This window comes from Mesocricetus auratus, unplaced genomic scaffold (genome assembly GCF_017639785.1).
Source record: "Mesocricetus auratus isolate SY011 unplaced genomic scaffold, BCM_Maur_2.0 Super-Scaffold_15014, whole genome shotgun sequence".
In the NCBI taxonomy this organism is placed as follows: domain Eukaryota; kingdom Metazoa; phylum Chordata; class Mammalia; order Rodentia; family Cricetidae; genus Mesocricetus; species Mesocricetus auratus.
In genome coordinates this window covers 26,927,089-26,952,146 of record NW_024429186.1, presented here as the reverse complement: position 1 = coordinate 26,952,146, position 25,058 = coordinate 26,927,089, and the positions used below count along the sequence as shown (strand labels likewise).

At 38.4% G+C, this 25,058-nt stretch overlaps 1 protein-coding gene across 9 annotated transcripts in view; it reads right to left on the bottom strand.

The window, feature by feature from the left end:
• The window catches only part of Cep128 (centrosomal protein 128), a 345,498-nt gene that overhangs the window by 258,136 nt on the left and 62,304 nt on the right, over positions 1–25,058 (bottom strand). For all 9 annotated transcript variants that reach the window (XM_040742677.1, XM_040742676.1, XM_040742670.1 and 6 more), the window contains 4 exons: positions 13,850–13,936; positions 11,152–11,226; positions 8,114–8,246; positions 5,031–5,182 (listed from right to left, as the gene is read on the bottom strand). In XM_040742677.1, coding sequence (XP_040598611.1) covers positions 5,031–5,182; positions 8,114–8,246; positions 11,152–11,226; positions 13,850–13,936 — 447 coding nt within the window. The remainder of the gene's footprint in view (positions 1–5,030; positions 5,183–8,113; positions 8,247–11,151; positions 11,227–13,849; positions 13,937–25,058) is intronic.

The following is a 25,058-nucleotide window of genomic DNA, read 5'->3' as shown; positions in this document are numbered from 1 at the left end:
GGTAACTCTTATAGAAATTTAGGGGTACCGATGAGAAGGATATGGTTAGGATAGGATATAGGTAAGTTAGAATATCTTCTTGTATACTAAATTTAGCAACTATTAGCTATAGATAAATTGTTAGATTCTTGTATGTTGACTAAGTAGGGTCTTCTTTCTGTTTATAATGTTTTGCACACAAATATAAAACTTATCTTTATGTATTTTGTATATTGATACAACTTAGGATATTTTATCATAATGCACTTTACAGTTCTACCTCTACTCAAGACATTTCAGTTACATCTCTGTCATTGAGATTTATATATGTATATATGTGTGTGTGTGTGTGTGCACGCGTGCACATGCACATATATATGTATATAGATGTATGTATATAGGTTGTATATAGATACATTTTTTGAAGTCATTATCCTTGCTAAATTACGTTGGGAAACTTCAGCCATTGAGCAACTACATTTCTGAGAATTACAGATTATAATTGCCCATGCTTCTTTTACCTATGAGGTTAGTCAGACATAGATATTTGATCTTCAAACACTTCAAAGTCTGCAGAACATAGCATTTAAAAGTCGAACGCTTGCACTCCCAGCCTACCCTAGTATTGTTATTTTCCTTTTTGGGTCTTTGAGGGGATTGAAGACTAGACAGTCATAGCAATATCCTCTCTTAGACAGACAAAATTTAGACTTTCTAGATTAGGACTGCTATCAGAGTAATTTCTTCCATGCCTTTACCTTGATACTGGACATGCACATTGGGCATGTAGCATATATCTATTGCTTAATGTTGCTCTTGCTGATAGTAAGAGTTTTAATTTGTGTATGTTTACCTTTCCCTTTCCTGGAGTATACTTGACATTTGTCATCATTGTACATGGTTTTTGCACGAGGCTTAAAACCTTCTTTAGACTAAAAGAGGAAATGTAGGCATCTTGTCTGTGGACCTGAAACAGCAGCCATACCCCTTTGGGTGTGGCTTCAGGCAGACAGATGCAGAAAGAGAGGAGCTTGAGGCATGGCTTCCCTTTGCGCACTCTTCTGGTGGGTCAGAGGATCAGGTAGGAAGAGCAGGAAAATGCTCTGGCAGTTCATTGTATTTTTCTGCATAATTGTTCCCAGTAAACACCATTTATCATTTATCTTGGGTCTAGTGATATAGTTACATACTCGCCTTCATTAGTGTATCACACTTACTATCCTATTTCCTCCAGGTGTCACTCACACACAAATGCATAATAGACACAACATGCAGGCACAAGTCTTATCCTTATGTATGTCTGTGTTGTTTCAAAAATGAGTTACCATGATATTAGAAAAGAAATCTTAAAAATATTCTCATTCCTGAATTATTTCTTTAATATCTTCAAATGATATGTCGCCATGTGACCTCCTGGATGCCATCCTAAAGATAAGTCCTTATAAAAATATATATTAGTAATTATGGGTTAATAATTAAGTCAGAGTTAGCAGATAAGGAACCATAGAAAGTGGTCAACAGTTTCATAATTAATATAGTGTCTTGTGTGTTATTTGGGGGCTAAAGTGGCAACGGGGCTCAGGTGGAAATCCCGCAACAATACCTTAGTGAAAACAATTAAGACACCCAGCCCACTTCTACTTTCTAGCATACAGAATTCTTCATGCCACTAAGAGAGAACAGAAAATAGACAGGCAGCCTGATTTCCCAATTCTTAAAGTCCTAGGTTTTCATATTGAAGAAAGGATGTGGGAATTAAACCAAACCCTCCAGGAACTATAAGTTCTGCTTGGGTTTGGTGTTTTCACTTGTATAGTATCTCTGTGAAGAGACACCTTTTGTAAACACTTAGGAACACAGAGCACTGACAGACTTAACAATTTGTCACAATGTTAGAAGTAAGCAAAGTACCACCATGTTCAATAAATTTGACTTCTGTGTTTTCTTAAAAACATATCTCAAATATTAAAAATTAGGAATAGTGCCTTATTTTGCAACACACATTTGGACTATGAAAAGGCTATTAGGATTTTAAACAGGGAATTACATACAGAGTAATAAAGGTCTTTAGACCTCTGTCTCCATGAATCCCAGTACTAAGAGTGGCACTTCACAACTAAGTCAATAGATCTGTACAGGAAACATAAGGCTCAAAGACCTTATGCTAAGTGCGATACTTCTCTGTTTCTAGAGTACTAAATATGGTTTTAGGTTTGTGTTTTTCACTACCCTCCTTTTTTTAAGTAGATTCTATAACTACAGTCCCAATGTTTTCCTTATGAATAATCATGTCAGCTGTCACTCCATTATTACTCTCAACATTTAGTCTAAGTTATATTCAGCAGCTTGGCTTAATTTGGATGGTTTGGGTTTTTTTTAATTTTCTTTCAAGTTCTTAGCTGAATTTAAAAGTCAGATTTTTTTCATGAAGAGTTAAGTTAATGGAAAATGGAGGCAGAGATTAAATCAGGGGGAATCACTGATCAAGGGTGCTTGGAATTCTTATGAATACAAATAACCCATCAAGGTTAATGAGGTTCAACCTGAGTTTAGAGGAAGGGGAAATGCTCGTATTTTCATGCATTTACAGACTGAAGATCTTAGGTAGGATGTGAAGCAAAGATTACACAAACTCAAACACAGCTTCCCTTTAAGAGACATTTTAACTGTCATCTCCCAACATAAAACAATTGCTTCAAATACCTATGCTCAATACAAAAGATAATGCAATGGTTGGACAAAGCAAAGACTGACAGCTCTTATAGAAACCAATGTGCTTTCAAGAACTGGCTCTGAACACTTGCTGTATAAACTTGAGTTCAGATCCCCAGTACCCATGTAAAAAGCTAGAAACAAGACCACTAGAGCTTGCTGAACTCTAGTCCAGCTCCAAGTTCAGTGACCCTTTCTCAAGAGAATAAAGGGAAAAGTGATAAAACAAGATACTTGATGTCGTCTACTAGCCTGGACACACATACCTACATATACACATATGCGTATCATAAGCACACACACACACACACACACACACACACACATACACACACACCAAAAACACTGATTCACAAACATATAAACAAGTATATACACCACACAGGTACACAAGCACACATGCACATGCACACAAGCAACTAAAGGAAATTAATTTCTATTTGGTTACAAAGTACATAGGCAACAATAGCCCAACAATCCCAAATGCCCAGAAACTAAATGACATTTGACTATATTTCAGATGTAGTCTCACCTGTCAGCAGCTACAACTCAGAGATCTATTACCTCTACTTCTCAAAAAGTCAATACTAGATATCACTGTGAGAATAGAACCACAAAATAAGAAAACAAACAAGGCATAATCAGAAGTATTGCTAAATCCAAAACAACTGAGAGACATTTAACTCATTTTATTGTTAAAAGTTAAGAAAATCTTATAATCCCAGCACTTAGACTGCTAAGGCAGGAATTTGAGGCCAGCCTGGGCTATGCAGTGAATCTACTACGGCCACTCTAGGTTACCAAGACAGATCATGTTTCAAAAGGAGGGGGGGAGTAGAAGAGCAGAAGAGCAGGGAGATGGAAAGTAGAACTATATTTCCTAGACATGAATACTACCTCTTTGCAATGTCTTCTTAAAGGTGATGGGACACACACACACACACACGGACACACGGACACACGGACACGACACTGTTGAGGAATACTGGTGTGTAAATGTAAGCCTCTCTCCAATTGCTTTGCAAACCAAACCCAGTCCTAACCTAAATGAAAATCATTCCCAGGGATTATTATTAAATGAGAAACAAAGTCAGGCTCCTTGAGACCACTATTAAACTACTATAAACCATTTTTAAATGTCCATAGACTTCCGGACTTCCTCCCAAATCATATAACAAGAAATAAAAGAAGGAACTGGGGGAAAGGAGAGAAGAGAAAAAGAACAAGCTGAGGTTAAAACTGCAGCAGTAATTTGTTGTGTTTCGCCTTTGATATTTGTTGTTTTGTTTTAGCTCGACTTAACTTCTGCTAAATAACCCTATTTTGGCACCTTCATCAGCAGGACCAGGGGCCACACCCGTGAAGCAAATTTTAGAAGCCACATTGTTGCACTGGAGCTATTTCTGGTGTTTATTAGCCATCTAGAAAGCTGAAGAACGAGTATGCCCATATTTCTTTATCTTTGCTATCTCCATTATCTAAATCTTGAATGAACTCTAAAAGGCATGTTTAGTGACATGCTGACAAGATAAAAGAGGAACTCAGACTGAAGAAGTATCAGTACTTCCTTGGGGTTATATAAAGTTAGGAGCTGTGAGCATCAATTTTCTACCTATCATTTTAATTACGGAAACTCTTCAAATGCGGCAACTTATTAGAAGACAACTGTTCTGACAAACAGATGCAAGGGGAAGAGCTGATGCATATCTCTTTCCAAATGTGCCGTCTATGTTTGATCTCATTTGCATAATTAGAATTAGAATTAAGTTATTTCCTTTCATGAAGTCCTTTTCTTTGATTTCTAATATATTCTGATAATTACCTCATCTATGCTAGTTAAAAGGCACCCAGGAAATGGCAGCTGCCTGCTTTTGCTTCAGTCATGGTTACCCATGAGCATCCCAGAACTCCAGGTCCTGGAGGCCTCACAGCACTACCTCAGGTGAACAGCTATGGGAACCTGAAGTGTTCCAAAGAAGAGACATCACTGGGTTCCTCTCACTCTGCCATCCATCACATTCATCCCAAAATAAATCACTGCTACCTCAGAGAAGAAAACTCTTCCTCTGGGCAGGACCAAAAGCGACTTCAAGTTTAAGAAGAGAAAAGGCTTTTGCTATGAAATAATGAAGGAAACTAAGAAAAGACCTGATTTTGGAGACCCAAAAGAAAAAATTCAAGCCCTAAGGGAGTGCTATAGTCAGGTAGTGGTAGCTTCATTTTATATTATTCACCTCCAAAACTACCTCTCAAAATAATACGACTTCTGATTGAAATTTGTTTGAGCAATTCTGGTAAACAAAACTGTCTTTCAACAGAGATTTAATGTAACACATCACCTCCATTTGTGCCACCAGACTCGCTTTCTCCCGCTCTTTCCGCTCCATGCACCGCTTCGCTTCCTCCAGCTCGGAAGCCATGGCGTTCAAGTCCAGGTGCACTCGCAGGTCTGCCATCTGCTGCTCCACACTCTGCTTCTCCCTCTCTACCCCTGCCGAGGTCAAGGTAAAGCCTTGGTTACTCTCTGTTCACAGGAGAATGCACTGGCCAGCGCTCACTGTTGAGCCTTTGTGTCTTAAGGTCCCAGCTAACATAATCCACAGCAGGCATTGCAAATTTCTCCAATCTGTCATCTCAAGCGTCAGGGTCCCCATACATCCATAAGCACCACAGTATCATGCCCCGATCAGCTAAATTCAAAGTACAGTATCAATCAAGATCAAGTACAGTATCAAGTCTTACAGAGTTTTCAAAACTTCATAGGCAGTTACGCCATCCTATTTGATGGCATAGTAATATTCTCAGTGTTTCCTAATTTCTAATACAATTTATTGCAGGAAACCCCTATACCTTTTGTTTACTACATTCCTTGCATGTTTACATCATGTGCGAACTTTAAATCAAAAACACAGAATTCAACTAGCCTACAATACACTGTTGCTATTGAGGGTTACACAGTGAAATGTTGGTCATACATATGAACAACAGATGATTTGCCCCACTCTCTGTAAGACTGACTGCTGTTTCACTACGTCTCCAGAATTCTAAAGGCTATGCTTGAAATTATAACACTGAACAATATAGATTAATTATTTAATTCAACACAAAATGCTTGATCAATTAGACATAGGACATTTTATCATGCTAGTTATATATGAAGATGGCTAACATAAAAATCCACTGACAAGAAACAAAACAATACAAAGAATCAATAAGACAAAGAGTTGGCTCTTTGAGAAAACCAACAAGATAGATAAACCTTTATCTAAACTAATATACATATTAACAAAATCAGAAATTAAATGGAGGACACAACAACAGGCACTGAGGAAATTCAAAGAATCATCAGGTCAGACTTAAAAAAAACCTGTACTCTACAAAATTAGAAAATTTAAAGGAAAAGGACAATTTTCTGGATAATTACCACATAAAACACATAAAATAGACCTGTAATCTATAATTTCAACCAAAAAGTGAAAGACCTGTATGACAAGAACTTTAAGTCCTTGATGAAGGAGAATGAAGAAGCCAACAGAAAATGGGAAGCTATCCCATGCTCTCGGATAGGTAGGATAAACACAATAAAAACAGCAATTTTACCAAAAATAATCTATAGATTCAATGTAATAGCCATCAAAATCCCAGAAAAATGTTTCACAGACTTCAAAAGGATAATACTCAGCTCCATATGAAACCAAAAAAAAACCACAATAGCCAAACAATCCTGCACAATAAAGGAACTTCTGGAGGCATCACCAAAACTGACTTCAAATCTACTACAGAGCTACAATAATGAAAACATCTTGGTATTGACATAAAATCAGACAGGTGAATCAATAGAATCAAATTGAAGACCTGGCTATCAATCCACATACCTGTGAACACTTTATTTTTGACAAAGAAGCTAAAATTATAAAATGGAAATAAGAAAACATCTTTAACAAATGGTGTAACTGAATGTTGACATGTAGAAAAATGCAACTAGATCCCTATCTATCCCCATGCACAAAACTCAACAAATGGATCAAAGACCTCAACAGAAAACCAACTACACTGAACTAATGGGGGATAACCTTCTGTATGCTGAGAATATATGTTTCTTTTATTGATTGATAAATAAAGCTTTTTGGCCAATGTACAGGCAGGATGTAGCCAGGCAGAAAGTATAGGTAGGGCTACCAGACTAGGAGAAGGCTGGGAAGAGGAAAACAGAAAGTGAGTTGCCAGAGAGATGTCATGTAGCTGCTGAAAAAGGAAGAGGCTTGGGCATCACCAGTAAGCCTCTTGCATGTGGAGATTCACAGATTAATAGAAATGGGTTAATAATTAAAAGAGAGATAGCCAATAAGAAACCTGCGCCATCAGACAGTTAAAAATTAATATAAGCCTCTGTGTGTATACTTGGAACTAAACGGCTACAGGACCCAGCAAGACAGAAACTTCCATCCACACTGAACCTCGTAGAAGAGAAAGTGGGAAGTAGCCATGAACACACTAACACAAGAGACCACTTCCTAAATATAACACCAGTAGCATAGACACTGAAAGCAACAATTGATAAATAGACCTCCTGAAACTGAGAAGCTTCTGTAAAGCAGAGACTTCGGTCAACAAGACAAAATGGCAGCCTACAGAATGGGAAAAAATCTTTACCAACCCCATATCTGACAGAGGACTCATCTCCAAAATACTGAAGGAACTCAAGAAACTAGACATCAAAAGACCAAATAATCCAATAAAAAATATGGAATGCAGATCTAAATAGAGAACTCTCAACAGAGGAAACTCAAATGGCCAAAAGACTCCTAAAGAAATGCTCAATATCCTTAGCCATTAAAGAAATGTAAATCAAAACAACTGTTATACATCAAAAACTCTGATAACAGCTTATACTGGACAAGATGAGGAGTAAGGAGGACCCTCCTCCCTCCATTGCTGATGAGAGTGCAAACTTGTACAGCCACATTGGAAATCAGTATGGCTAAGTAACAAAGATTCCTCTGATTTCAACTATGATCTATATTGAGCCAAGCTGAGACTGCATTTCACTCTCCAATCTCCAGATTACGGCCTCTAAATAGCAATTGCTCACATATAGAAAATTAGGGAAAAAAAGATAAAATAAAGGTACATTTACAACTTAATTACAAACGTACACATGTAAGGAAGAGAAGAGAGAAAACGAAAACTTCACCACAACCTTTGGACGTTCTTTCTTAGACAATGCCCATGAGACAAGCAGATTTGACAATGGAAATGGGTTGAGGAATCAGGCAACAGAGACATTCAAATCAGATTCTAGAATATGACCAACTTGTTGGAAAACCTTGTAGATGATAAAGAAATTTGAAAAGATTAAGTATGACATGAGGAGAGCACCTCTGGGGATGGGAAGCCACATAGCCAGCATCCAGAATTATACCTCTTCTAAACCTCCAGTCGTCTCTTTGATCATCCCGCTGGCTTGGCTGTTGCTTGGAAATGTAAGACACTTGATGTTGTAAACCCTTCCGGTCACCTTCTGCTTTGGTAAGTTGCGTGCGCAGTTCTTCCACCTAAGAGCATTTCATCAAAAAATCAAACCGTTAAAATGTTTCAAGAGCAGAAAGCAAATAAACTTACAGATTACTATAAACTGTTTCCTGGGGGAAAGTATCTGACTCTAATGAGCTATTGTGGAACAAGATAAAGCCAGCTTAATCCCCAGGCTGCCCCACGCATAGTAGAAAAGGCTTCCATTCCATGTTTTCCATCTGCCATTCCTTTCACAAAGAATGTCCTTTTCTTCCCTGTGTCCATAGTGACAAAAAAACTTCAACACCTCTTACTTTTTTCCTTTGTAGTCCTAGGAATTTAACCCAAAATCTTTTTTTAGCAAAACATCTCTATTTCCAAATGATTATGACCATCTAGTTGTATCCATGGTCTGAGACAACCTTTAAGAGGCTTCCAGGTTCAACATTATTTTGTATCTTTCAGTAGCCTTGCAGAGAAAATCTGAGTTATGCAAATGGGAAGGTTACCACAGGACATTTACACAATTTATTCTCAAAATGATCCAGTACCTTACTTTCTTTTATATCCTTGCACTTTACCACTCTTTAACCTAAATCAAAGATATGTCTACCTCAAGACCCAGCTGTACCACTACTGGCATATATCCAAAGAATGCTCAATCATGCTACGAGGATGCTTGCTCAGTTATATTCATTGAATGTTGTTTGTTACAGCCAGGACCTGGAAACAACTGAAGAATGGGTAAAGAAAATGGTATATTTATACAATGCAGTATTACTCAGCTGTTAAAAACAATGGCATCAGGAAATTTGCAGGCAAACTGACAGAATTAGAAAAAGATAATCCCAAGTGAGGTAACCCACACCAAGAATGACAAACATGCTATGTACTCACTCATAAGTGGATTTTAACTGAGAGGTAAAGGATAGCCATGCCACAACCCATAGACCCAGAGAGGATAGGTAAATAGGAGAGCCCAAGTGAGGAAGGAATGCATGGATCTTCCAGGAAGGGGAAACAGAAAACCTACTGTTGGACTGGGGATGGGTGGGCATGGGAACTTGGGGGATGGGGTTGGAGGGGTATGGAGAGAGAGTGCTGAGAAAGATGACTGGAAAGGGCTTCATGGAGTGGGTAGAAACCCGATGCAAAGGAAACTTCCAGGGCCTTTTTAAGTCAAGTGTACTACTACTAAGCAACATCCTAATCATGGTTGAATGAATAAGAATGCTCCCCATAGGTGCATATATCTGAGTGCTTAAAGAGCGCCATTAGGAGATATGGCCTTGTTGAGGTAGGCATGGCCCTGTTGAAAGAAGTATGCTACTAGGGGTAGGCTTTGGGGTTTAAAAGTTCAAGCCAGGCCCACTGTCTCTCTCTTTGTGCTGACTTCTGATCTGGATGTAGAACTATCAGCTATTTCTCCAACACCATGTCTGCCCACTTGCTGCAATGCTTTCCTCCATGACAATGGATTAATCCTCTGAAACTGTAAGCAAGCCCCCATTAAACGATTTCCTTTAAAAGAGTTGCTGTGGTTGTGGTGTCTCTTCCCAACAATAAAAGAGTGACTAGCTACATTTTAACTTTTTTATTTTTTTTTTCAGACAGGCTTTTCTTACATATCCCACGTAACCTTCCTGCAGCAAGCCTTCTTCCTGCCTCAGACTCCTGAGTTCTGAGATTACAGGCATGTACTATCATGTCTGGTTCAAATACATCTGCATTTGACCTTATTAATGCCCATCACCTCTAATTTATTTTCTTAATCTTCACCTATTTTCTATCATGAAAACATGCTATGCTGGTGGTTAAACTCAAAGGAAGGGATCACGACTTAGCATATTATAATAGCAAAACAGACCTCAGAAAAGCAGTAGAACGCTGACTGACATGCAAGCTTCAGACTCACGAGCCACCTTATTCATCTTGATATGTATACAGAGAGACTAGCAAATTTCCTACCATATAACAAATACACCCCCTACAACCAAAATCAAGTAAGCAATTTGGCTAAAGTCACAATGACAACCTGCAAAGAAATCTCTTGTATCAAAAACTTCAAAAAGATTACTTAAAAATATAAGAAATCAGCACAGAATTAAATACCAGCATCCAGAAAACAAATTCTGAACTCTGCCAACATTAGTTCCTCATGACCACTGACTGTAGAACAAAGGCAATTAGCATTTGAAAGGCTCTGCAAAGCAGGTGCCATGGTACATTTTCTATATGACTGCAGAGGGACTTCTGAATGCCTCTGACACTGGACATCCTTGCCTGCAGAGTATATCATATACTTGGAATATGAACCCACATTGAACAACAGGAGGAAGCATGGTCTGATTTAGTAAACACAGAGGGAATGGCGATTCGAAACACATCTACTCTTATCCAGTATATGTAAGATGACCACCTAAAGCTACTCAAGTTTAAGTAGCGAAAGCCCCCAACTCCTACTAGGACTAATGGTCCACAAAACATTACACCTAAAAACTAAGCCTCGTTTGTGGTTAAAGGGAGCCAGTCGCATCTTGACCATAAGAGCAAAGGCAGAGATGCATTCAAATTAACTTAAACATTCAAGGTCTGTTCAGTGTATTTTCCCCTTCCTTTTCACTCTCCGATGCTTCCTTGAATGAAATTACGCTCCTGGGAAATTTTATCTTACGCATCCAGTGTACTTGTATATGGTTCTGCTGAGAGAGATAAGTAGAAAGTCAGAGCAGCAGTCAGCAAAATACATTGTCAGAGCGGAAACCGGGGCTGGCTCTGCTGTGAGCTCTCCAAGTCTTCCTGCCTGCATTCTGGGCTAACATATGTACCCTGGGGGAAATATTCTAGATCTAGACTTTTTTCTTTCCTTCTCACAAAGATATTTGAGAGAGGAGACTCCTTCCAGATTTAATAAAACAGCAGACTGTCTTAGGCTGATAGACTCACCTGCTGCAAAAGTGTTTCTCTGCTGCCTTCAGACTGATTCAGCAGCCTGCGAGAGAGCTCCAATTCCTGCTCCAGCTGGAGTTTCAACAAGATAAAAACATGTAAGAGGAGGCATAAGTAACTGTGCCCAATGAATAAAATCCACCCAGTGGGCCACAATTTAAGAAGAAAATGGCAAAATAGTTTCCAGGAGATATTCCCATTGAGTGGGAAAGGATGGGCATTTCACCATAAACACACATTTAACTTCCATTAACATTATATTAAGTATCTACCATAAAGGGAGTTGCATAAAGCCCCCTAGAGGTCAAAGACCTCATCAGTTTCATCTTGACTATGACCCAACCCTCCTACTCCCACCCCAGGTCTCAATTCATCTCTAAAATAGTCATTTTTACTTATCTCTTGAAATACCCATCCAGTTCTTAATAATTTTAATAAAACTCTGAAACAATGCTTTTTTGGACAGCTATGGTCAACTTTACTAAATTAGAACAAAAACTACAGACATCTAATAATTCAAAGTCCATTTCGCCTAGCGTGACTTCTTATATTCCCAACACCCAAAATGTGTTCCTAAATTTTTTTAATTTCAAAATTCAAAAAGTTTATATTTAAAATTTCATTAATAATTTTGCCCCATGGAAAATATGGTCAGTTAACTGAGCACCTATCCTAAAATTTCAGAATACACCTACTTAACATAAGGTGAAGGATCCAACAAAAGGGAACATAGATTGTTTTGGTTTTTCTTTCTTTATGTAGAGTTTATATGTGCTATACTTGTTTTTATCTGGAAACATAGAGCAATATAAATTTTGTACTAAGGTGCTTTTAATTGCTTAAATGTATAAGTCATTTTAAATAACCATTTCACTTAAACAAACTACCACCTTTTAATTACTGTATGAAGCGGGGCTATGCATGGCGTGGAGCTTGAAGGAGCTTTAGCACAAGGGTAGTAGGCACCTAGAGAAGATGAAAACAGCTAGAGGTATTCCCATGCACACAAACACATGGACGCTGCACTCAAAGCTAGTAAGATCTGTGGAACCCCTGTACTGGGACTACTGACAATTTCCTGGTTTGATATTCCATGGCAATTACATAAAAAGTATTATCATTGCCAAAAACAGAGTGAAAAGTACAAGAAACCTCTCTATACATTTTGTTTTGAATCTATAATTGTTTCCCAATGGACTCTGTTGTTTGTATGTGTTTGTGTGTGCATGTGTTTACACAAGTGTGTGTTTGTAGCCTTGTGAACATGTATGTTAATATCAAAAGTTAGCATCATATATCCACCACAATCACTTGCCACCTAGGTTTTTGAGACAAGGTCTCTCACTGAATCTAGAGATCTTTGTTTAGTTAGACTGGCTGATCAGCAAGCCTGCAGGATCCTCCTGCCTCTACATCTCCAGCACTGGAATTATTGGGGTGCACCATAACTTCAGAATTTTATTTAGATGTTGCACATATGAGCTTGGGCCCTTGTGTTTGTGTGACAAACACATTACTGGCCCACCTTTGCAGCTACCAAAGTAATTTTTTATCCATTTATGCAATAATTCTTTAGAAGTATTCATGTAACTAATAAAAAAAAGTAAATGTAGTACCACCAAACCCATAAAAAATATTACAATTGTTCTCTTAAGTCTATGATGAAATAAAGAAAAAAAAATCACACTTCAGTAGAAATGACTTGGAAGTCAAGCAAGCCCCCATTGGTCAAAAACCCAACCTAACATCAACAGTCAACTCCCATGGGGCAAACTCAATGACTAATACATCCTGTCTCACACAGAGGTGGTATGGAAGCAAGACGAGAGGCTACAGAGAGGTAAGGGTAAAAATGGGATACTGTGCTAACAGCAGGAACTTTCCTCCAAAGTTCCTTATCTTGTGTTTATCCTTCAAACTACTTATTTGAAAACAGAGTGGTGGTTTAGCCTCTGAATCACCTTTTAGAGCTAAGGTGCTGAAATGTATATTCACAGATGTGGTATCTATCAAAGGTCCTAAACAACTAATGAGAATGCAGGGTGGGTGTTGTGGTAAGAAATGGCCCCCATAGGCTCACAAATTTGAAGACATAGTCACCAGAGAATGAAACTATTTCAAAGGATTAGAAGGATTAGGAGGTGTGGCTCTGCTGGAGGAGAAGTGGCCTTACTGGAAGAACTGTGTTACTGGGGGTGGACTTTGAGGTTTCAAAGCCCACACCAAGCCCAATGTCATTCTCTCTGCCTATAGATCATGACTCCTGCCATGATGATAATGGACTCTCTGAACCTGTAAGCAAGCTGCTAATAAAATGCTTTCTTTCATAAAAGTTGTTTTATTCATGGTGTCTCTTTACAGCATGAGGTATTGACTGGGGGGAGAACATATTTTCAAAACTGAGCTGCTAGCCACACCTATCTATTATAAAGAAAATGAGTGCATACAAAATGTCTAGTTTTTTCAGTGTTCTCCAGAAAGGAAATAGAAAGCTTATGCACCTCTCAGAAAGGAGAGTTCCAAGATGACAAGGCAGCAAATGACCTGTGCGTGCTTTCAAGAGTGAAGGTAGAGCTATAAGCCACCTCCCAGCGTGTTCCACAAAATGAACTCAGGGACACTTTTCACAGTGCTCAACAAGTATCAGTGACCCCAGCTACCACACTGATGGAAGGATTAACTTTCAAGGTCTTACTTGGCTCTTCTCAGTTTCAGTTTGTCGCAGCTTGTTTTTCATTAGGTCCTCATTCTCATCTGCTTTAGTTTCTTGTTTCTTCAGTGCCTGCAATGAAAGCAAATGAGAAAGAACAATGTATTCTCCCAGAATATGCACAAAGCTCAAAGCTACCACTAGGATACACTGAGGAAGAGCCCACGAAAACATTGAATTGCATAAAATCTGCAAATAAAATCCAGCTTGTTCATTCATTGAAGCCCTAGCAACATTCCAATGAGGACCAAATGAAAACAACCTCCTGATCTTCCTCATCATTTCCACTACTTTCATCGTTTCTCTATCTCTGGGAATCTTACTACTCAGTTAGAGAGGATAACTCTTAACAATTATCTTGGAAACAAAGTTTACTGCACATCAAAGTCATCATATTGAAGGTTGTCTTACTGATCGGTTGTTGTGAAGAGACACCATGACCACGGCAACTCTAATAAAGGAAAGCATTTAATTGGGGCTTGCTTATAGCTTCAAAGGCTTAGTCCATTATCATAATGGCAGGGAGTATGGTGATACAGACAGCACTGGAGATGTAGCTGAGAGATACATCCTGAAACACAGGCCTAAAGAGAGAGACAATGGGCCTGGATTGGGCTTTTGAAAGCTCAAAGCACATCCCCAATGACACACTTCCCCAACAGGGCGACACCTCCTAATCTTCTTCTAATCTTTCATATAGTCCCACTCCCTGGTGACTAAGCATTCAAATAAATGAGCCTATTGGGACCATTCTTACTTAAACCACCACAAAGGGTTGCATAAGCTGCTGGATTTAGATGTAACACCATATCCTAGTCACGAGTTTCTCCGATTCTAAAGCACACCATCCACTACATAAAAACATGCCCCCTGCATCACCATTATGCAGATGACAGTTATATAAAACATGCAAGACCATCCAAACTCTACCTGGAGAAATATACCCACTCTTATCTCATTTCCCCTCTTTAATGATAGAAGCTTAAATAGAATTCTTTCAAAAGCTAACCACAAAAAAATGTTTGTCTGTGTTTGTTTCTGTGTCAGAAAGAAAATTAAACAAGGGGAAGACTTAAAACAGACTTTCATAATAGCTAAATGGCACTTAGTTCAAATAAGGAAAAAAAAGAAGTCTGACCATTTTGGCACTTAAAGGTCATATATACTGAAGAAAGGCAAACTACCTAAAGCCTTTCCCAATACAGCAGCAGTAGGAAATAAGTAAATGCAGTAAAAAAAAAATTGACACTGATGTAAATATATTTATCATAATCCATTTCATCAACCTACATATTCAAATACATCTTAAATCTACTTTCCTTTCACCAAGCACTGTTCTGGAAGCTACTAAAGTACGCAGGTGCAAAAGACACAAGATCCCACAACCCAGTAAACGAGCTCCCTCCTCTCACTAATGAGTAAAATACATCTAGGCGAAAAGGCCGAGAAGCTTTATCAAATAAGCAGTTGTTTGCTGTAATAATAAACAATTCTATGGTGACCGATATGTCTAGGAAATCTTCTTACATATGCTAAATAGGTTACATATATTTAAAGACCATATTTAATCTTTATATGCTATGCATTATTAAGCTCATTTGAGCATTAGAATATTGGGAAATATTCTGAACTAAATAATTGCCCAAGAACGCTCTCCTAGTTAGTAACAGAGGAATTGAGAGTCAAGACAGCCTGCCATTTAACCAATGAATGGCACTGCCTTTTCCATTAGGAAGCAGTATCTAACCAGGTTGCAGTGCAAAGTAGCTGATGTTCATGAAGCATATAAATTAATGCTTGACATATATGCAATAGAAGCCAAAAATCAATATTATTGACTTATTGAGAATGATGAAGTACCAAAATGTCTTTCAGGTAGCTATCAAATTATTTGCTCTTGCCAGGCGTTGGTAGCATACACCTTTAATCCCAGCACTCCGGAGGCAGAGGCAGGTGGATCTCTGTGAGCTCGAGGTCAACCTGGTCTACAGAGAGAGTTCCAGGACAGCCTCCAAACAATACTGAGAAACCCTGTCTCAAAAAATCAAAAATTTGCTCTTTATTATAGGCAAATAGAATTTATAACAATATTTAATTCTGTATATATAGCATTCAGTTTTGGGTGATGGAATGTGTTTATAAATTTTTCATGAACAAAATCTTTAAAAATCTGAAAATTTTTATTGGCACACTTATCTTTGCCGGGATTGCTTGGTCTCTTCCCCAATCCCCTCCCCCCTCTCTGGTGTGTGGGGGGGGATGTGCACACATGTTTGAGAGAGAGGGAGAGATGAAAATGTGAATTAATGTGATATAAAGTTATAACATTTTTAAATACCTTTTACTTAAAAGTAAAAATAATTTCTTCTCTATATAAAATGTATTTTTATAACCCTCCCCTTTGATTACATCCCTCCCCTCCCATACTCTTCTTCAACATCACTTCTAAACTATCTTATTCCACAACACCTTCATTAAACTTAGGTTAATTACTTGTCTTTTTGTTAATACTTCTTCACTGGATTAAAAACCTAGTTGGTTTTCAGTTGGATGCTTGCACAATGGGGATGATTAGGGAAAAGACTTCTTTGGGAAACTGACAAGTTTCCCCCAACTACAAACAGCCTCCACTTCTGGATTCAAATCCCTCCCTCTAAATGAGCCTACAGTGAAGGCTGGTCCAGGTCAGGTAAGGTCATCTGAAGCCACAACATGAAAAAACACAAAGGGAATAAACAACTCCAAACAGACAAGACTGTCCCAGAACAGGAACCATTCCCTTCCAAAGCTGAGTTCAAAATCAAGACGACACTGTAACTCTAAGGAGTGATATAGGGTGAAGTAACCTTCCAGAGATGCACAGCATCCCTGGCCTCGGCTTACAGATGCAAGAAGGAGTCATCATCAGATGCTGAGCTTCGCAAACTGGACTTAACCTCATGTTTCAACCCTGAGTTTAATTTACGTAAAAGCATAAACTCCCAAAATTTCCCCAGTAAAGAAATTTTCCAGTTTACCATCTGGAATTTATCCATTTCTTTCCTTTCCCAGGATTTCCAAAAATTAAATTTGAAAAACTGTAACATTTAAGACTAAAAAAAACAGAAAAGATATGTTAACATTTCCCAAATGTTTGCTTACTTTAGCATTTGATCAAACACACTAAAAATAGTTATATTTATATATACATATATACAAACTTAGATATATTTAAAGACATTTAAAATAATCATCCAAGATTTTATTTATTTCAAAACAATTCTCACTTATCCAGAGCTTACATTTCCAGAGAGTAGCAGAAAAGCTGTCACTTTATTAGAGTGAACTCTTCAGAAGACAAAGACCCTGTCTGTCAATCACACTGTATTTTTAAGACAGTACTTGGCACATACTAAAGCATGTTATTGGCTCCATAAATATTCCTTATACTCCCTGACATCACTTTGCAGTTGGCCAGGTAGGTCCTTTACATACCAGAAGCCTTTCCAAATTTCTCACACCTTTGACTTATTTTTAGTTGTGTGGATTTGTTTGTATCTGTGTCTGGGTATGTGCAGGTGCCAACAGAGACCAGAAGAGGACATCAGATCTCATAGAGTATAGGAGGCACTTGTCCTCATAGACAGAGAAACCAGGAATCTTAACATGCCTAGGGATGTCTCTTCAAAGAGAGAGATGTATAACCTGTTTCCTACTCAGAAGGTGAGGAATCTGTAGTTGTATGACCGGGCCACACTGGCTCCCCCAAGACCCTTGTCTTGAGCCTGTTTATCTCAGTCAATTCCCCCAGACCTTACCATATACGATGTTTACCTTGAGCCTGCTTCCTTAATCTACAGAACATATTGTTATGGAAGATGTCAATTGTACTTTACAAGACTTTCAATGTAATCATGTCTTATATTTGTTGTACACGTGGGGTTGAGTTAATTATCACCAGGAAACTTTTTTCCAAATCATGCTATACTTAAATATGCCTAAAATAAACTACCGAGTGTCAGATTCTCAAAGTCTGAACCAACACCAACCTCTTAGTCATGTAGAAGTGGACTTCCTTCTGGCCTCTCATGAGCTGACATTCCGCAGGACATGGTCAACAACAGAGGCCCCCTCAATAGAGCTGGAGTCACAGGTAAATGTGAGCCGAGTTACATGAGTGTGAAGAACCAAACACAGGTCTTAATCACAGAATCATATCTCCAGCTCTTCCTCCCACCTTTCTTAATCACTGTAGTCTCTCAAGCATCAAGTTATCCATCATGAAAATCTTTTAACAGGATAGTGATGATGCAAACTAAGTACTTTTGTGTTTAAGCAAAGACGTGAGAACCTTTTCCCGTTGTGAGAAATCATTTTTATCTTCCTTTTAGATAAAGAACAGAACTCATTGGCTTTAATTTTCTATTTTGATTTGTTTTTGAGACAGGATCTCACAATGTAGCCCTGGAGGTCCTGAAACTTTAGATGTCAAACAGGCTGGCCTCAAACTCAAGAGATCTGCCAGCCTCTGCCTCCAGAGTGCTCGGACTAAAGGAGCGCACCACCATGCCAGGTCCTTAGTTGATTTAAAATATTTTCATTTAAAAATGCGGTTAACTATGCAGAAGAACTGCACAGACAGCTAAGAGTTTTTACATACCCTTCAAAAAGTTTCCTCATAAATTAATAGGTAACACACTGTATTCAATTATCAAAATTGAGATAATCATGTCATAGTAGGCTTAAGGTTCTATCTCGACTAAGGCACATTTTTCTTGTTGTTGTTCAAAAAGTGGATCCATGATACTTTACTGCATTCAGCTTGCTTCTTTTTGTAGTCTCATATAACCAGTTTCTGGTTTTCCCTTGTTTATGATCTCAGCATCTCCGCAGAATACTGCTCTGGTATAACTTGGAGGGGGGCGGTTCTCACTATATCACATTGAAGGGACAACTCAACAGGTTTTCTTACAATAATTTCATTTCATCTCTGTTCCACACTGTATTTGTTAAAAGTTAGCCTCTGTGGTCATTTGAACAAACAATGGTCCCCATAAGCTCATGGGGAGCTGCACTATTTGGAAGTATGGCCTTGGAGTAGATGTAGCTTTGTTGGAGGAAGTGTGTCCCTGGGGGTGGGCTTTGAGGTCTCAGATACTCAAGCCAGACCCACTGTGGTACTCTCTCTTCATGTTGTCTGCTGATCCAGATGTAGAACTCTCAGCTATCTCTCCAGCACCATGTCGGCCTGCATCTACCATGCTTCTAGCCATGATGACAATGGACTAAGCTTCTGAACTGTAAGCCACCCCCAATTAAATGCTTTCCTTTATAAGAATTGCCATGGTCATGGTATTCCTTCAAAGCAATAGAAGCCCTAAGAGGGACAGTCTCCAGTCACACCCACTTTCAAAGGGAAAATTAATCTCCACCTCCAATAAGAAACTACCAAGCAATTTGGTTAAATGACTAAAAAGCACCATTACAGTTGTACTGGGGGATATTTTGAGGCTAAAGTTCAATCCACAGTTCACTATAGTCTTTCTTGCCAACCCCCAAATTTCTCCATCAAAACATACAGTCTAACAGGTTGTACCTACTAGTTAATAAAATCTTGAACCTCTTTATACAAACCCAAAAGGCATACTCATATCAAAATTATTAATGAGTGATCTAGAATTAATGTAAAAGTATATACTCATCAAATCTCCACCAAGCATTGTAGGAGAAAGATCATATACCCAAGATACTGTCCACGCTCTCTTGGATCCTGGCCACTGCAGACACAATAGAGCGCTTCTCAGTAAAAGATTTCTATATTCAATAAAGTATCTTAGATCTCCTTTTCAAGTAGCATTTATTTCCATCGTTAAAGCATGTCTGTTTTCTGAATTCTCCTAGGGCATTCCAACCACCTGGGATTTACCACCTAGTATAAATGTGGCTTGTAACACTTTGTAGCCTTTTAAACCCCGCCAGAGTTATGTAGAGCAATCTGCCACCATCTTAATTATCTACTCTGAGCATCTAAACTCATGAGCACTCCTAACACCTCAATTTCTCCACTTTGTAAAAAAAATAAGAATTTATCACTTAGAGGGCAATATGGGAAACAGCCATTTTTATTCTCACACAAATGGACATTTCCTCCACTTACATGTCTCATAAGTAATGGAAATAGTTATTACTCCAGTTGGTATAAAACTCAGTAATCTTAACTTTAATCAAGCCATAAATTTAAGACTATCTTTTCAATTCAAATTTCCATATAAATAGGGTTAATTTTAAAAAAGAAAAACTTCCGTCTCACTCAAATATACAGGAACATAAAATAATCCGATTCTCCTCCAATCCACTTTCCACTCTCAGCACTGGGTCATTTCTTTACAATAACACTTTCAAAACCGATACGGTCTTCTGCTGTAGTCTACTTACTGCCTAAAACTTTACTCACTATTTTTTAATATCTTTTATAGTCCAAGGATATATAAGACTTGGAGATTTCAGTCAATGGGATCCTTGAGTTCTATTGTTTCAGTAAACAGTGAAAATACGAGGCACAGAGGAGTCATCAGAGCAAACCACTCCAGTTCTGCTCCATCAAGAAATGCATTGCATCCAAACATCATCGCTGCTTTCAAAGCAGCACAAGTCAATGGACACATCAGCACAGGTGCAATTGTCTGGCCTGGAATATTAAAGCAATTCTTCTGCGTTATGTAGTTCTGCCTAAAAGTCAGGAAAATCAATACCATTTAGTCTAGATTGGGACAACTTCAACTTCAGAGAACAGATTAACACTAAAAGAGAAATATTTTACAAATGAACAAATCAAAATCATGAGTCATTTCTTTAAGCATCAGTCGTGAGTGAGTGTTAGTTAACTCGTCCTCTTCCTTTCTGAAGAGGCTAAGTCCGCACCAGATTCCATTTCTATTTGACTGAGACCAGGTAACTCAGAACTACATTAAAACAGACCTGGTAAAAAACAGTTATGAAAGAGGAGAAAGCATTGCATGCCGATGGGTGTCTGTAACTATGGTGTTCTGCCTTTTTAAGCTTGGTTTTCTTAGAGTGACTTAGCCATTAAGCTACAGCCTGACCTGCTCCAGAACTCAGATTGTCTTTTAGAGTTTTAAGATCATAGGTACACCACAGAGCTTTAATAGAGGGCCCCTGGGGCACATTTAAATCTTTAATAACAACATTTTTTTCTTTTTTTCCTTGAGTATGCCTATTTCCATTAAAAATAGGAACACACTGAATACTGAACTATCACAGTCCTTTAGAGGCAGATGATTCTAAATACTTATTGTTATGTATTTACCAAGAGTCCAACCTTATCTTTAGTGAGTGGAGGGGAAGGGGAAAAGAAAATGTTTGTGGAAACTCCTGCATCTTTCACAATAAGCATGTTTACCAAGCACATCTAGTAGGTGTCACATTCAAATATGTGGAACAAATAGAAATTACAGGCTTTCATGTCTGATGCAAACAGACCAGCAAATTTGGTTCTAATAGTGGCACTGGAAACTTTAGGTAAAGATTACAAGCTAACTCGCTCATGTGCTGGGTCACTGAAATTCTCAGAGAAAAGACGTGGACATCATGTGCCCTGATTCATCCTCAGCAGGGTTACAATGCATACCTCTGGCCACAGAAAAGAACATGGAAATGATTCACTCATAAACCCACAAATCTAAAAAACAAGAAAGAGAAAGGTCTGCACTCATCTGAAAGATGAGTCAGAATCATTTTACTAGAAAGGACAAACTGTCAGGTCAAACTCTTTTTCAGTAACAATAGAGATATGTCACTGATAAATAGAGAATGGCTGCTTATCTTGTACCTTTATATTTAAATTCTCCATGTAAATATCAAATTAAAGTCAGAGAACAAATAGCATAAACTTTCCAGAACATAATAGGATTACAACCCAAATTACACCACATGATACATAAATTCAAGTTTATATATTATAAATGTCAACAACATCTTTGAGGACATTTGTTTGGTTCATCAAAAAGAAATTGTATTCAGGAGACAGGACTTATGAAACATTATGACAGAAATTGAATTTTTTTAAGAAGGCAGCCTGGTGGCTGGCACCAAAATTTCCTGTAGAAACCTAAACACAACTCCAAAGCATCAAAGAAATAGACTGATGCACACTGTAAGAGAGGTTCGTGCAACACAGCAAGACACTGTTGCTGAATACGAGTGGTACTTGCTTACATTGGTGGAGATTTTAGTTCATCAGGTTCCACGAATTTCCAAATGCTGTTTTTTCCTAAATCAAGTCAGAGATTGCTCCCCATGAGAACCAGCTCAAGTCATGGAAAATCTTAGCCTTTAAGTCCATCCAGTTGAAGATCATCTGTGCCAACAAAAACCAATGCCCCAAAACACAGTTTCTTTCAAGATGAAAAACAATACACTCAAATTCTACATCCCTAAACAAACAAGTTTCTGACTCAATATTAGCTAGGTGGCTTTTACTAAAATTGTTAAAAAGCAATTCATTTTATAGCCATGACCGAGCAAAGAAAACTCTACATTAAAAGCTACAACTAAAGCAAACAAAACCCCTGTTTGGTAAGTTAAAGTGGAACTGCATGGTAGAAATTCCAAGGAACTCCAATACACATGACACAGTGACACCCACTCATCTGTGGGCCATCAATGTAAAGGAGGAAGTCCTGACAGTTGCTGAGCGTGGTGACGCACACCTGTATCCTCAGCACCTGGGAGGCAGAGGCAGGTGGATCCCTGTGAGTTGGAGGCCAGCCTGGTCTACAGAGTTCTAGGATAGACTAAGCTACATAGTAAGACCCTGTCTCAGGAAAAAAAAAAAAAAAACATGCCTGCTGACAGTTGCACCTGTGGGCTCTCCTGATACGAGGGGCAAGCACATTAGTGATAAGGCACAGGATTCCTGACTTTTAATAGCAGGCTCTAGGACATGTGTGTGGTTAAGTGGAAGTTATCAGAAGCAAAGCATTACCTGACAGTAATTATAATCCTTAGCCATGAGCCTTAAAGATATCTAAGGTTTTCCAACATAAAGCCCAGTTTTTCTTTGGGAATGGGCCTCCATGGCAGCTTTTATGTCTTCTCTTATGGTAAGGTGCTTACTGCACTAGGGACCCGAGATATCTTGCAGCGAGCATGGTAGGATACATCAGAACTTATTCTGACCTACCTTCCATAAGGAAGCTTAGAGACATTTCTCAGCCCTAGGTGGAGTGTGTTAGTGGAGTCAGTTACTGTTTGGGGCACCTGGATCCAATGAAGACAAGCAAGGTCATGGGTTCAATCAGCATGAACGCCAGTTTCCTTTGCTATGTCCCACAGCCATAAGCTTTACCCCTAAACCTTAGCCAAAGGCCACATGGAAGACTAGGCCAGAGATCTGGAATGAGTCAGCAAAACTCCACTACCATGACTATGAAAATAATTCAAACCTAAAAATCCTCCTGACTAGTGTCAGGATTTCAGCCTTCAAATGTTTTTAAATTTGCCAATCTGCAAAACAAATGCTTGATTACTGCTTAAGAAGCTGGTGTGCTGAAAGGCCAGGCCAGTCTTTTAACGTCTTTAATTCAAAAACAACAGTGGTAAGAAGCATTATTCCCTGAAAGGCCACTGCTTTTACTGGAACAGATTGTATTTTTATGCAATCTTTTGCTTAATAAAAAACTTGCAAGTAGAGTTAAATGTGAGCCCTACAAGTGGACTTTCCAGGATTTCCTTCAGAATTAAAAGGCGAAATGGTCTCAGCAAAGGGTCTGTTTTCATCTGAGTAGTTTCCTCTCCAAAAAGAGAGCCGTGGTTTTATTAGAAACTCCAAGCAATGTGATACTCCATTTGACTCTCTAAGCAGGACCACTGAGCTAGAACTGTTGACAAACAGAAGATCATAGATCATTATGGAAATTTAAATTAGAATTTCTAAAGGTTTATATGTCTTTGAACAGAAAAGCCTGTAAACATACAACATCTTCCACTGTTCAGAGTTAGAGAATGTTATTTTATTCCTTTGGGTTTGGGGATTTTTTTGGTTTTAACTACTTTCTAATAAAAATACAACAGGACCAAGTGGATGAAAAAAGCTATCTGTAGTGTAGTGGTCTTTGTTTGCACAATATTATTATGCACTCAGTAGTTGCCCAATAAATATTAATTGATAATGATGATAAACAGATGGCCTAGCAAAAATTTACTGAAAGATGGAGACAAAACATTGCCCCTCTTTAAGAAAAGCATAACACAGAGATTTCACAAATCCTACTTGCAGAAAATCTCAGGCCATGGTTAGGCAGTTGTTCACTCAACAAGGGCAAAAGACATTTTTCACCATCACAAAGTTAACAGCACTGAACATTTATCTGCATATGATTCTGCACAAATAGACACAAACAGACTCCTGGAGTCTCATTTCTTATCATTTATAATGAAAAGGTAGACACAAGGGAATATGAGCCAATAGCAAAATACACAGGATTTAAACAATACTTTGAGATGTAGTAATATGTGGTATGAACACAAGGTATGTGTCAGCCCTTAACCCAACTCACAGTAGCAGTAAGAGTATCCATAACATTAATTTCCAAAACTTCCACACAAAATCAAGGGGACTTTACCAGACTACCTACACGTATGGTGAAAGAAAAAGGTTACTTAAAGACAAAGAGTGAGGCCGTAATAAAGAGAATTGAAATACTTCAAAATCCCAAAGGTATGAATAGAAAGAGTACTTCCTAACAGAACAGGAAGAAGGAAGCTACAAGCAAACTAATCCACCTTAGAAGAATTCCTAAACACGCACAGGTACGTACACACAGCATGCACACATATACACACACTTTTCAAACTATTTAAAAGGTGTAAATCAACATGTACCATAGAATTTTAGAGAAAGGTGATTAAAATGAAGAAGTGAGAGGAGCAAAAGGGCACTACAAGCATTTAATAACTAATAGATTAAATAATGCTTTCTTAAAAAGTGAAAGTTCAGCTGGCGGTGGTGGCACACGCCTTTAATCCTAACACTTGGGAGACAGAAACAGACAAATCTCTGTGAGTGTGAGGCCAGCCTGGTCTACAGAGTGAGTTCCAGGATAGCCAGGGCTACACAGAGAAACCCTGTCTCAAAAAGGGGAGAAAAACCTGAAAGTCAAGAAGATTGATGTAAGTGGGGCTTAAAGAATAAAAG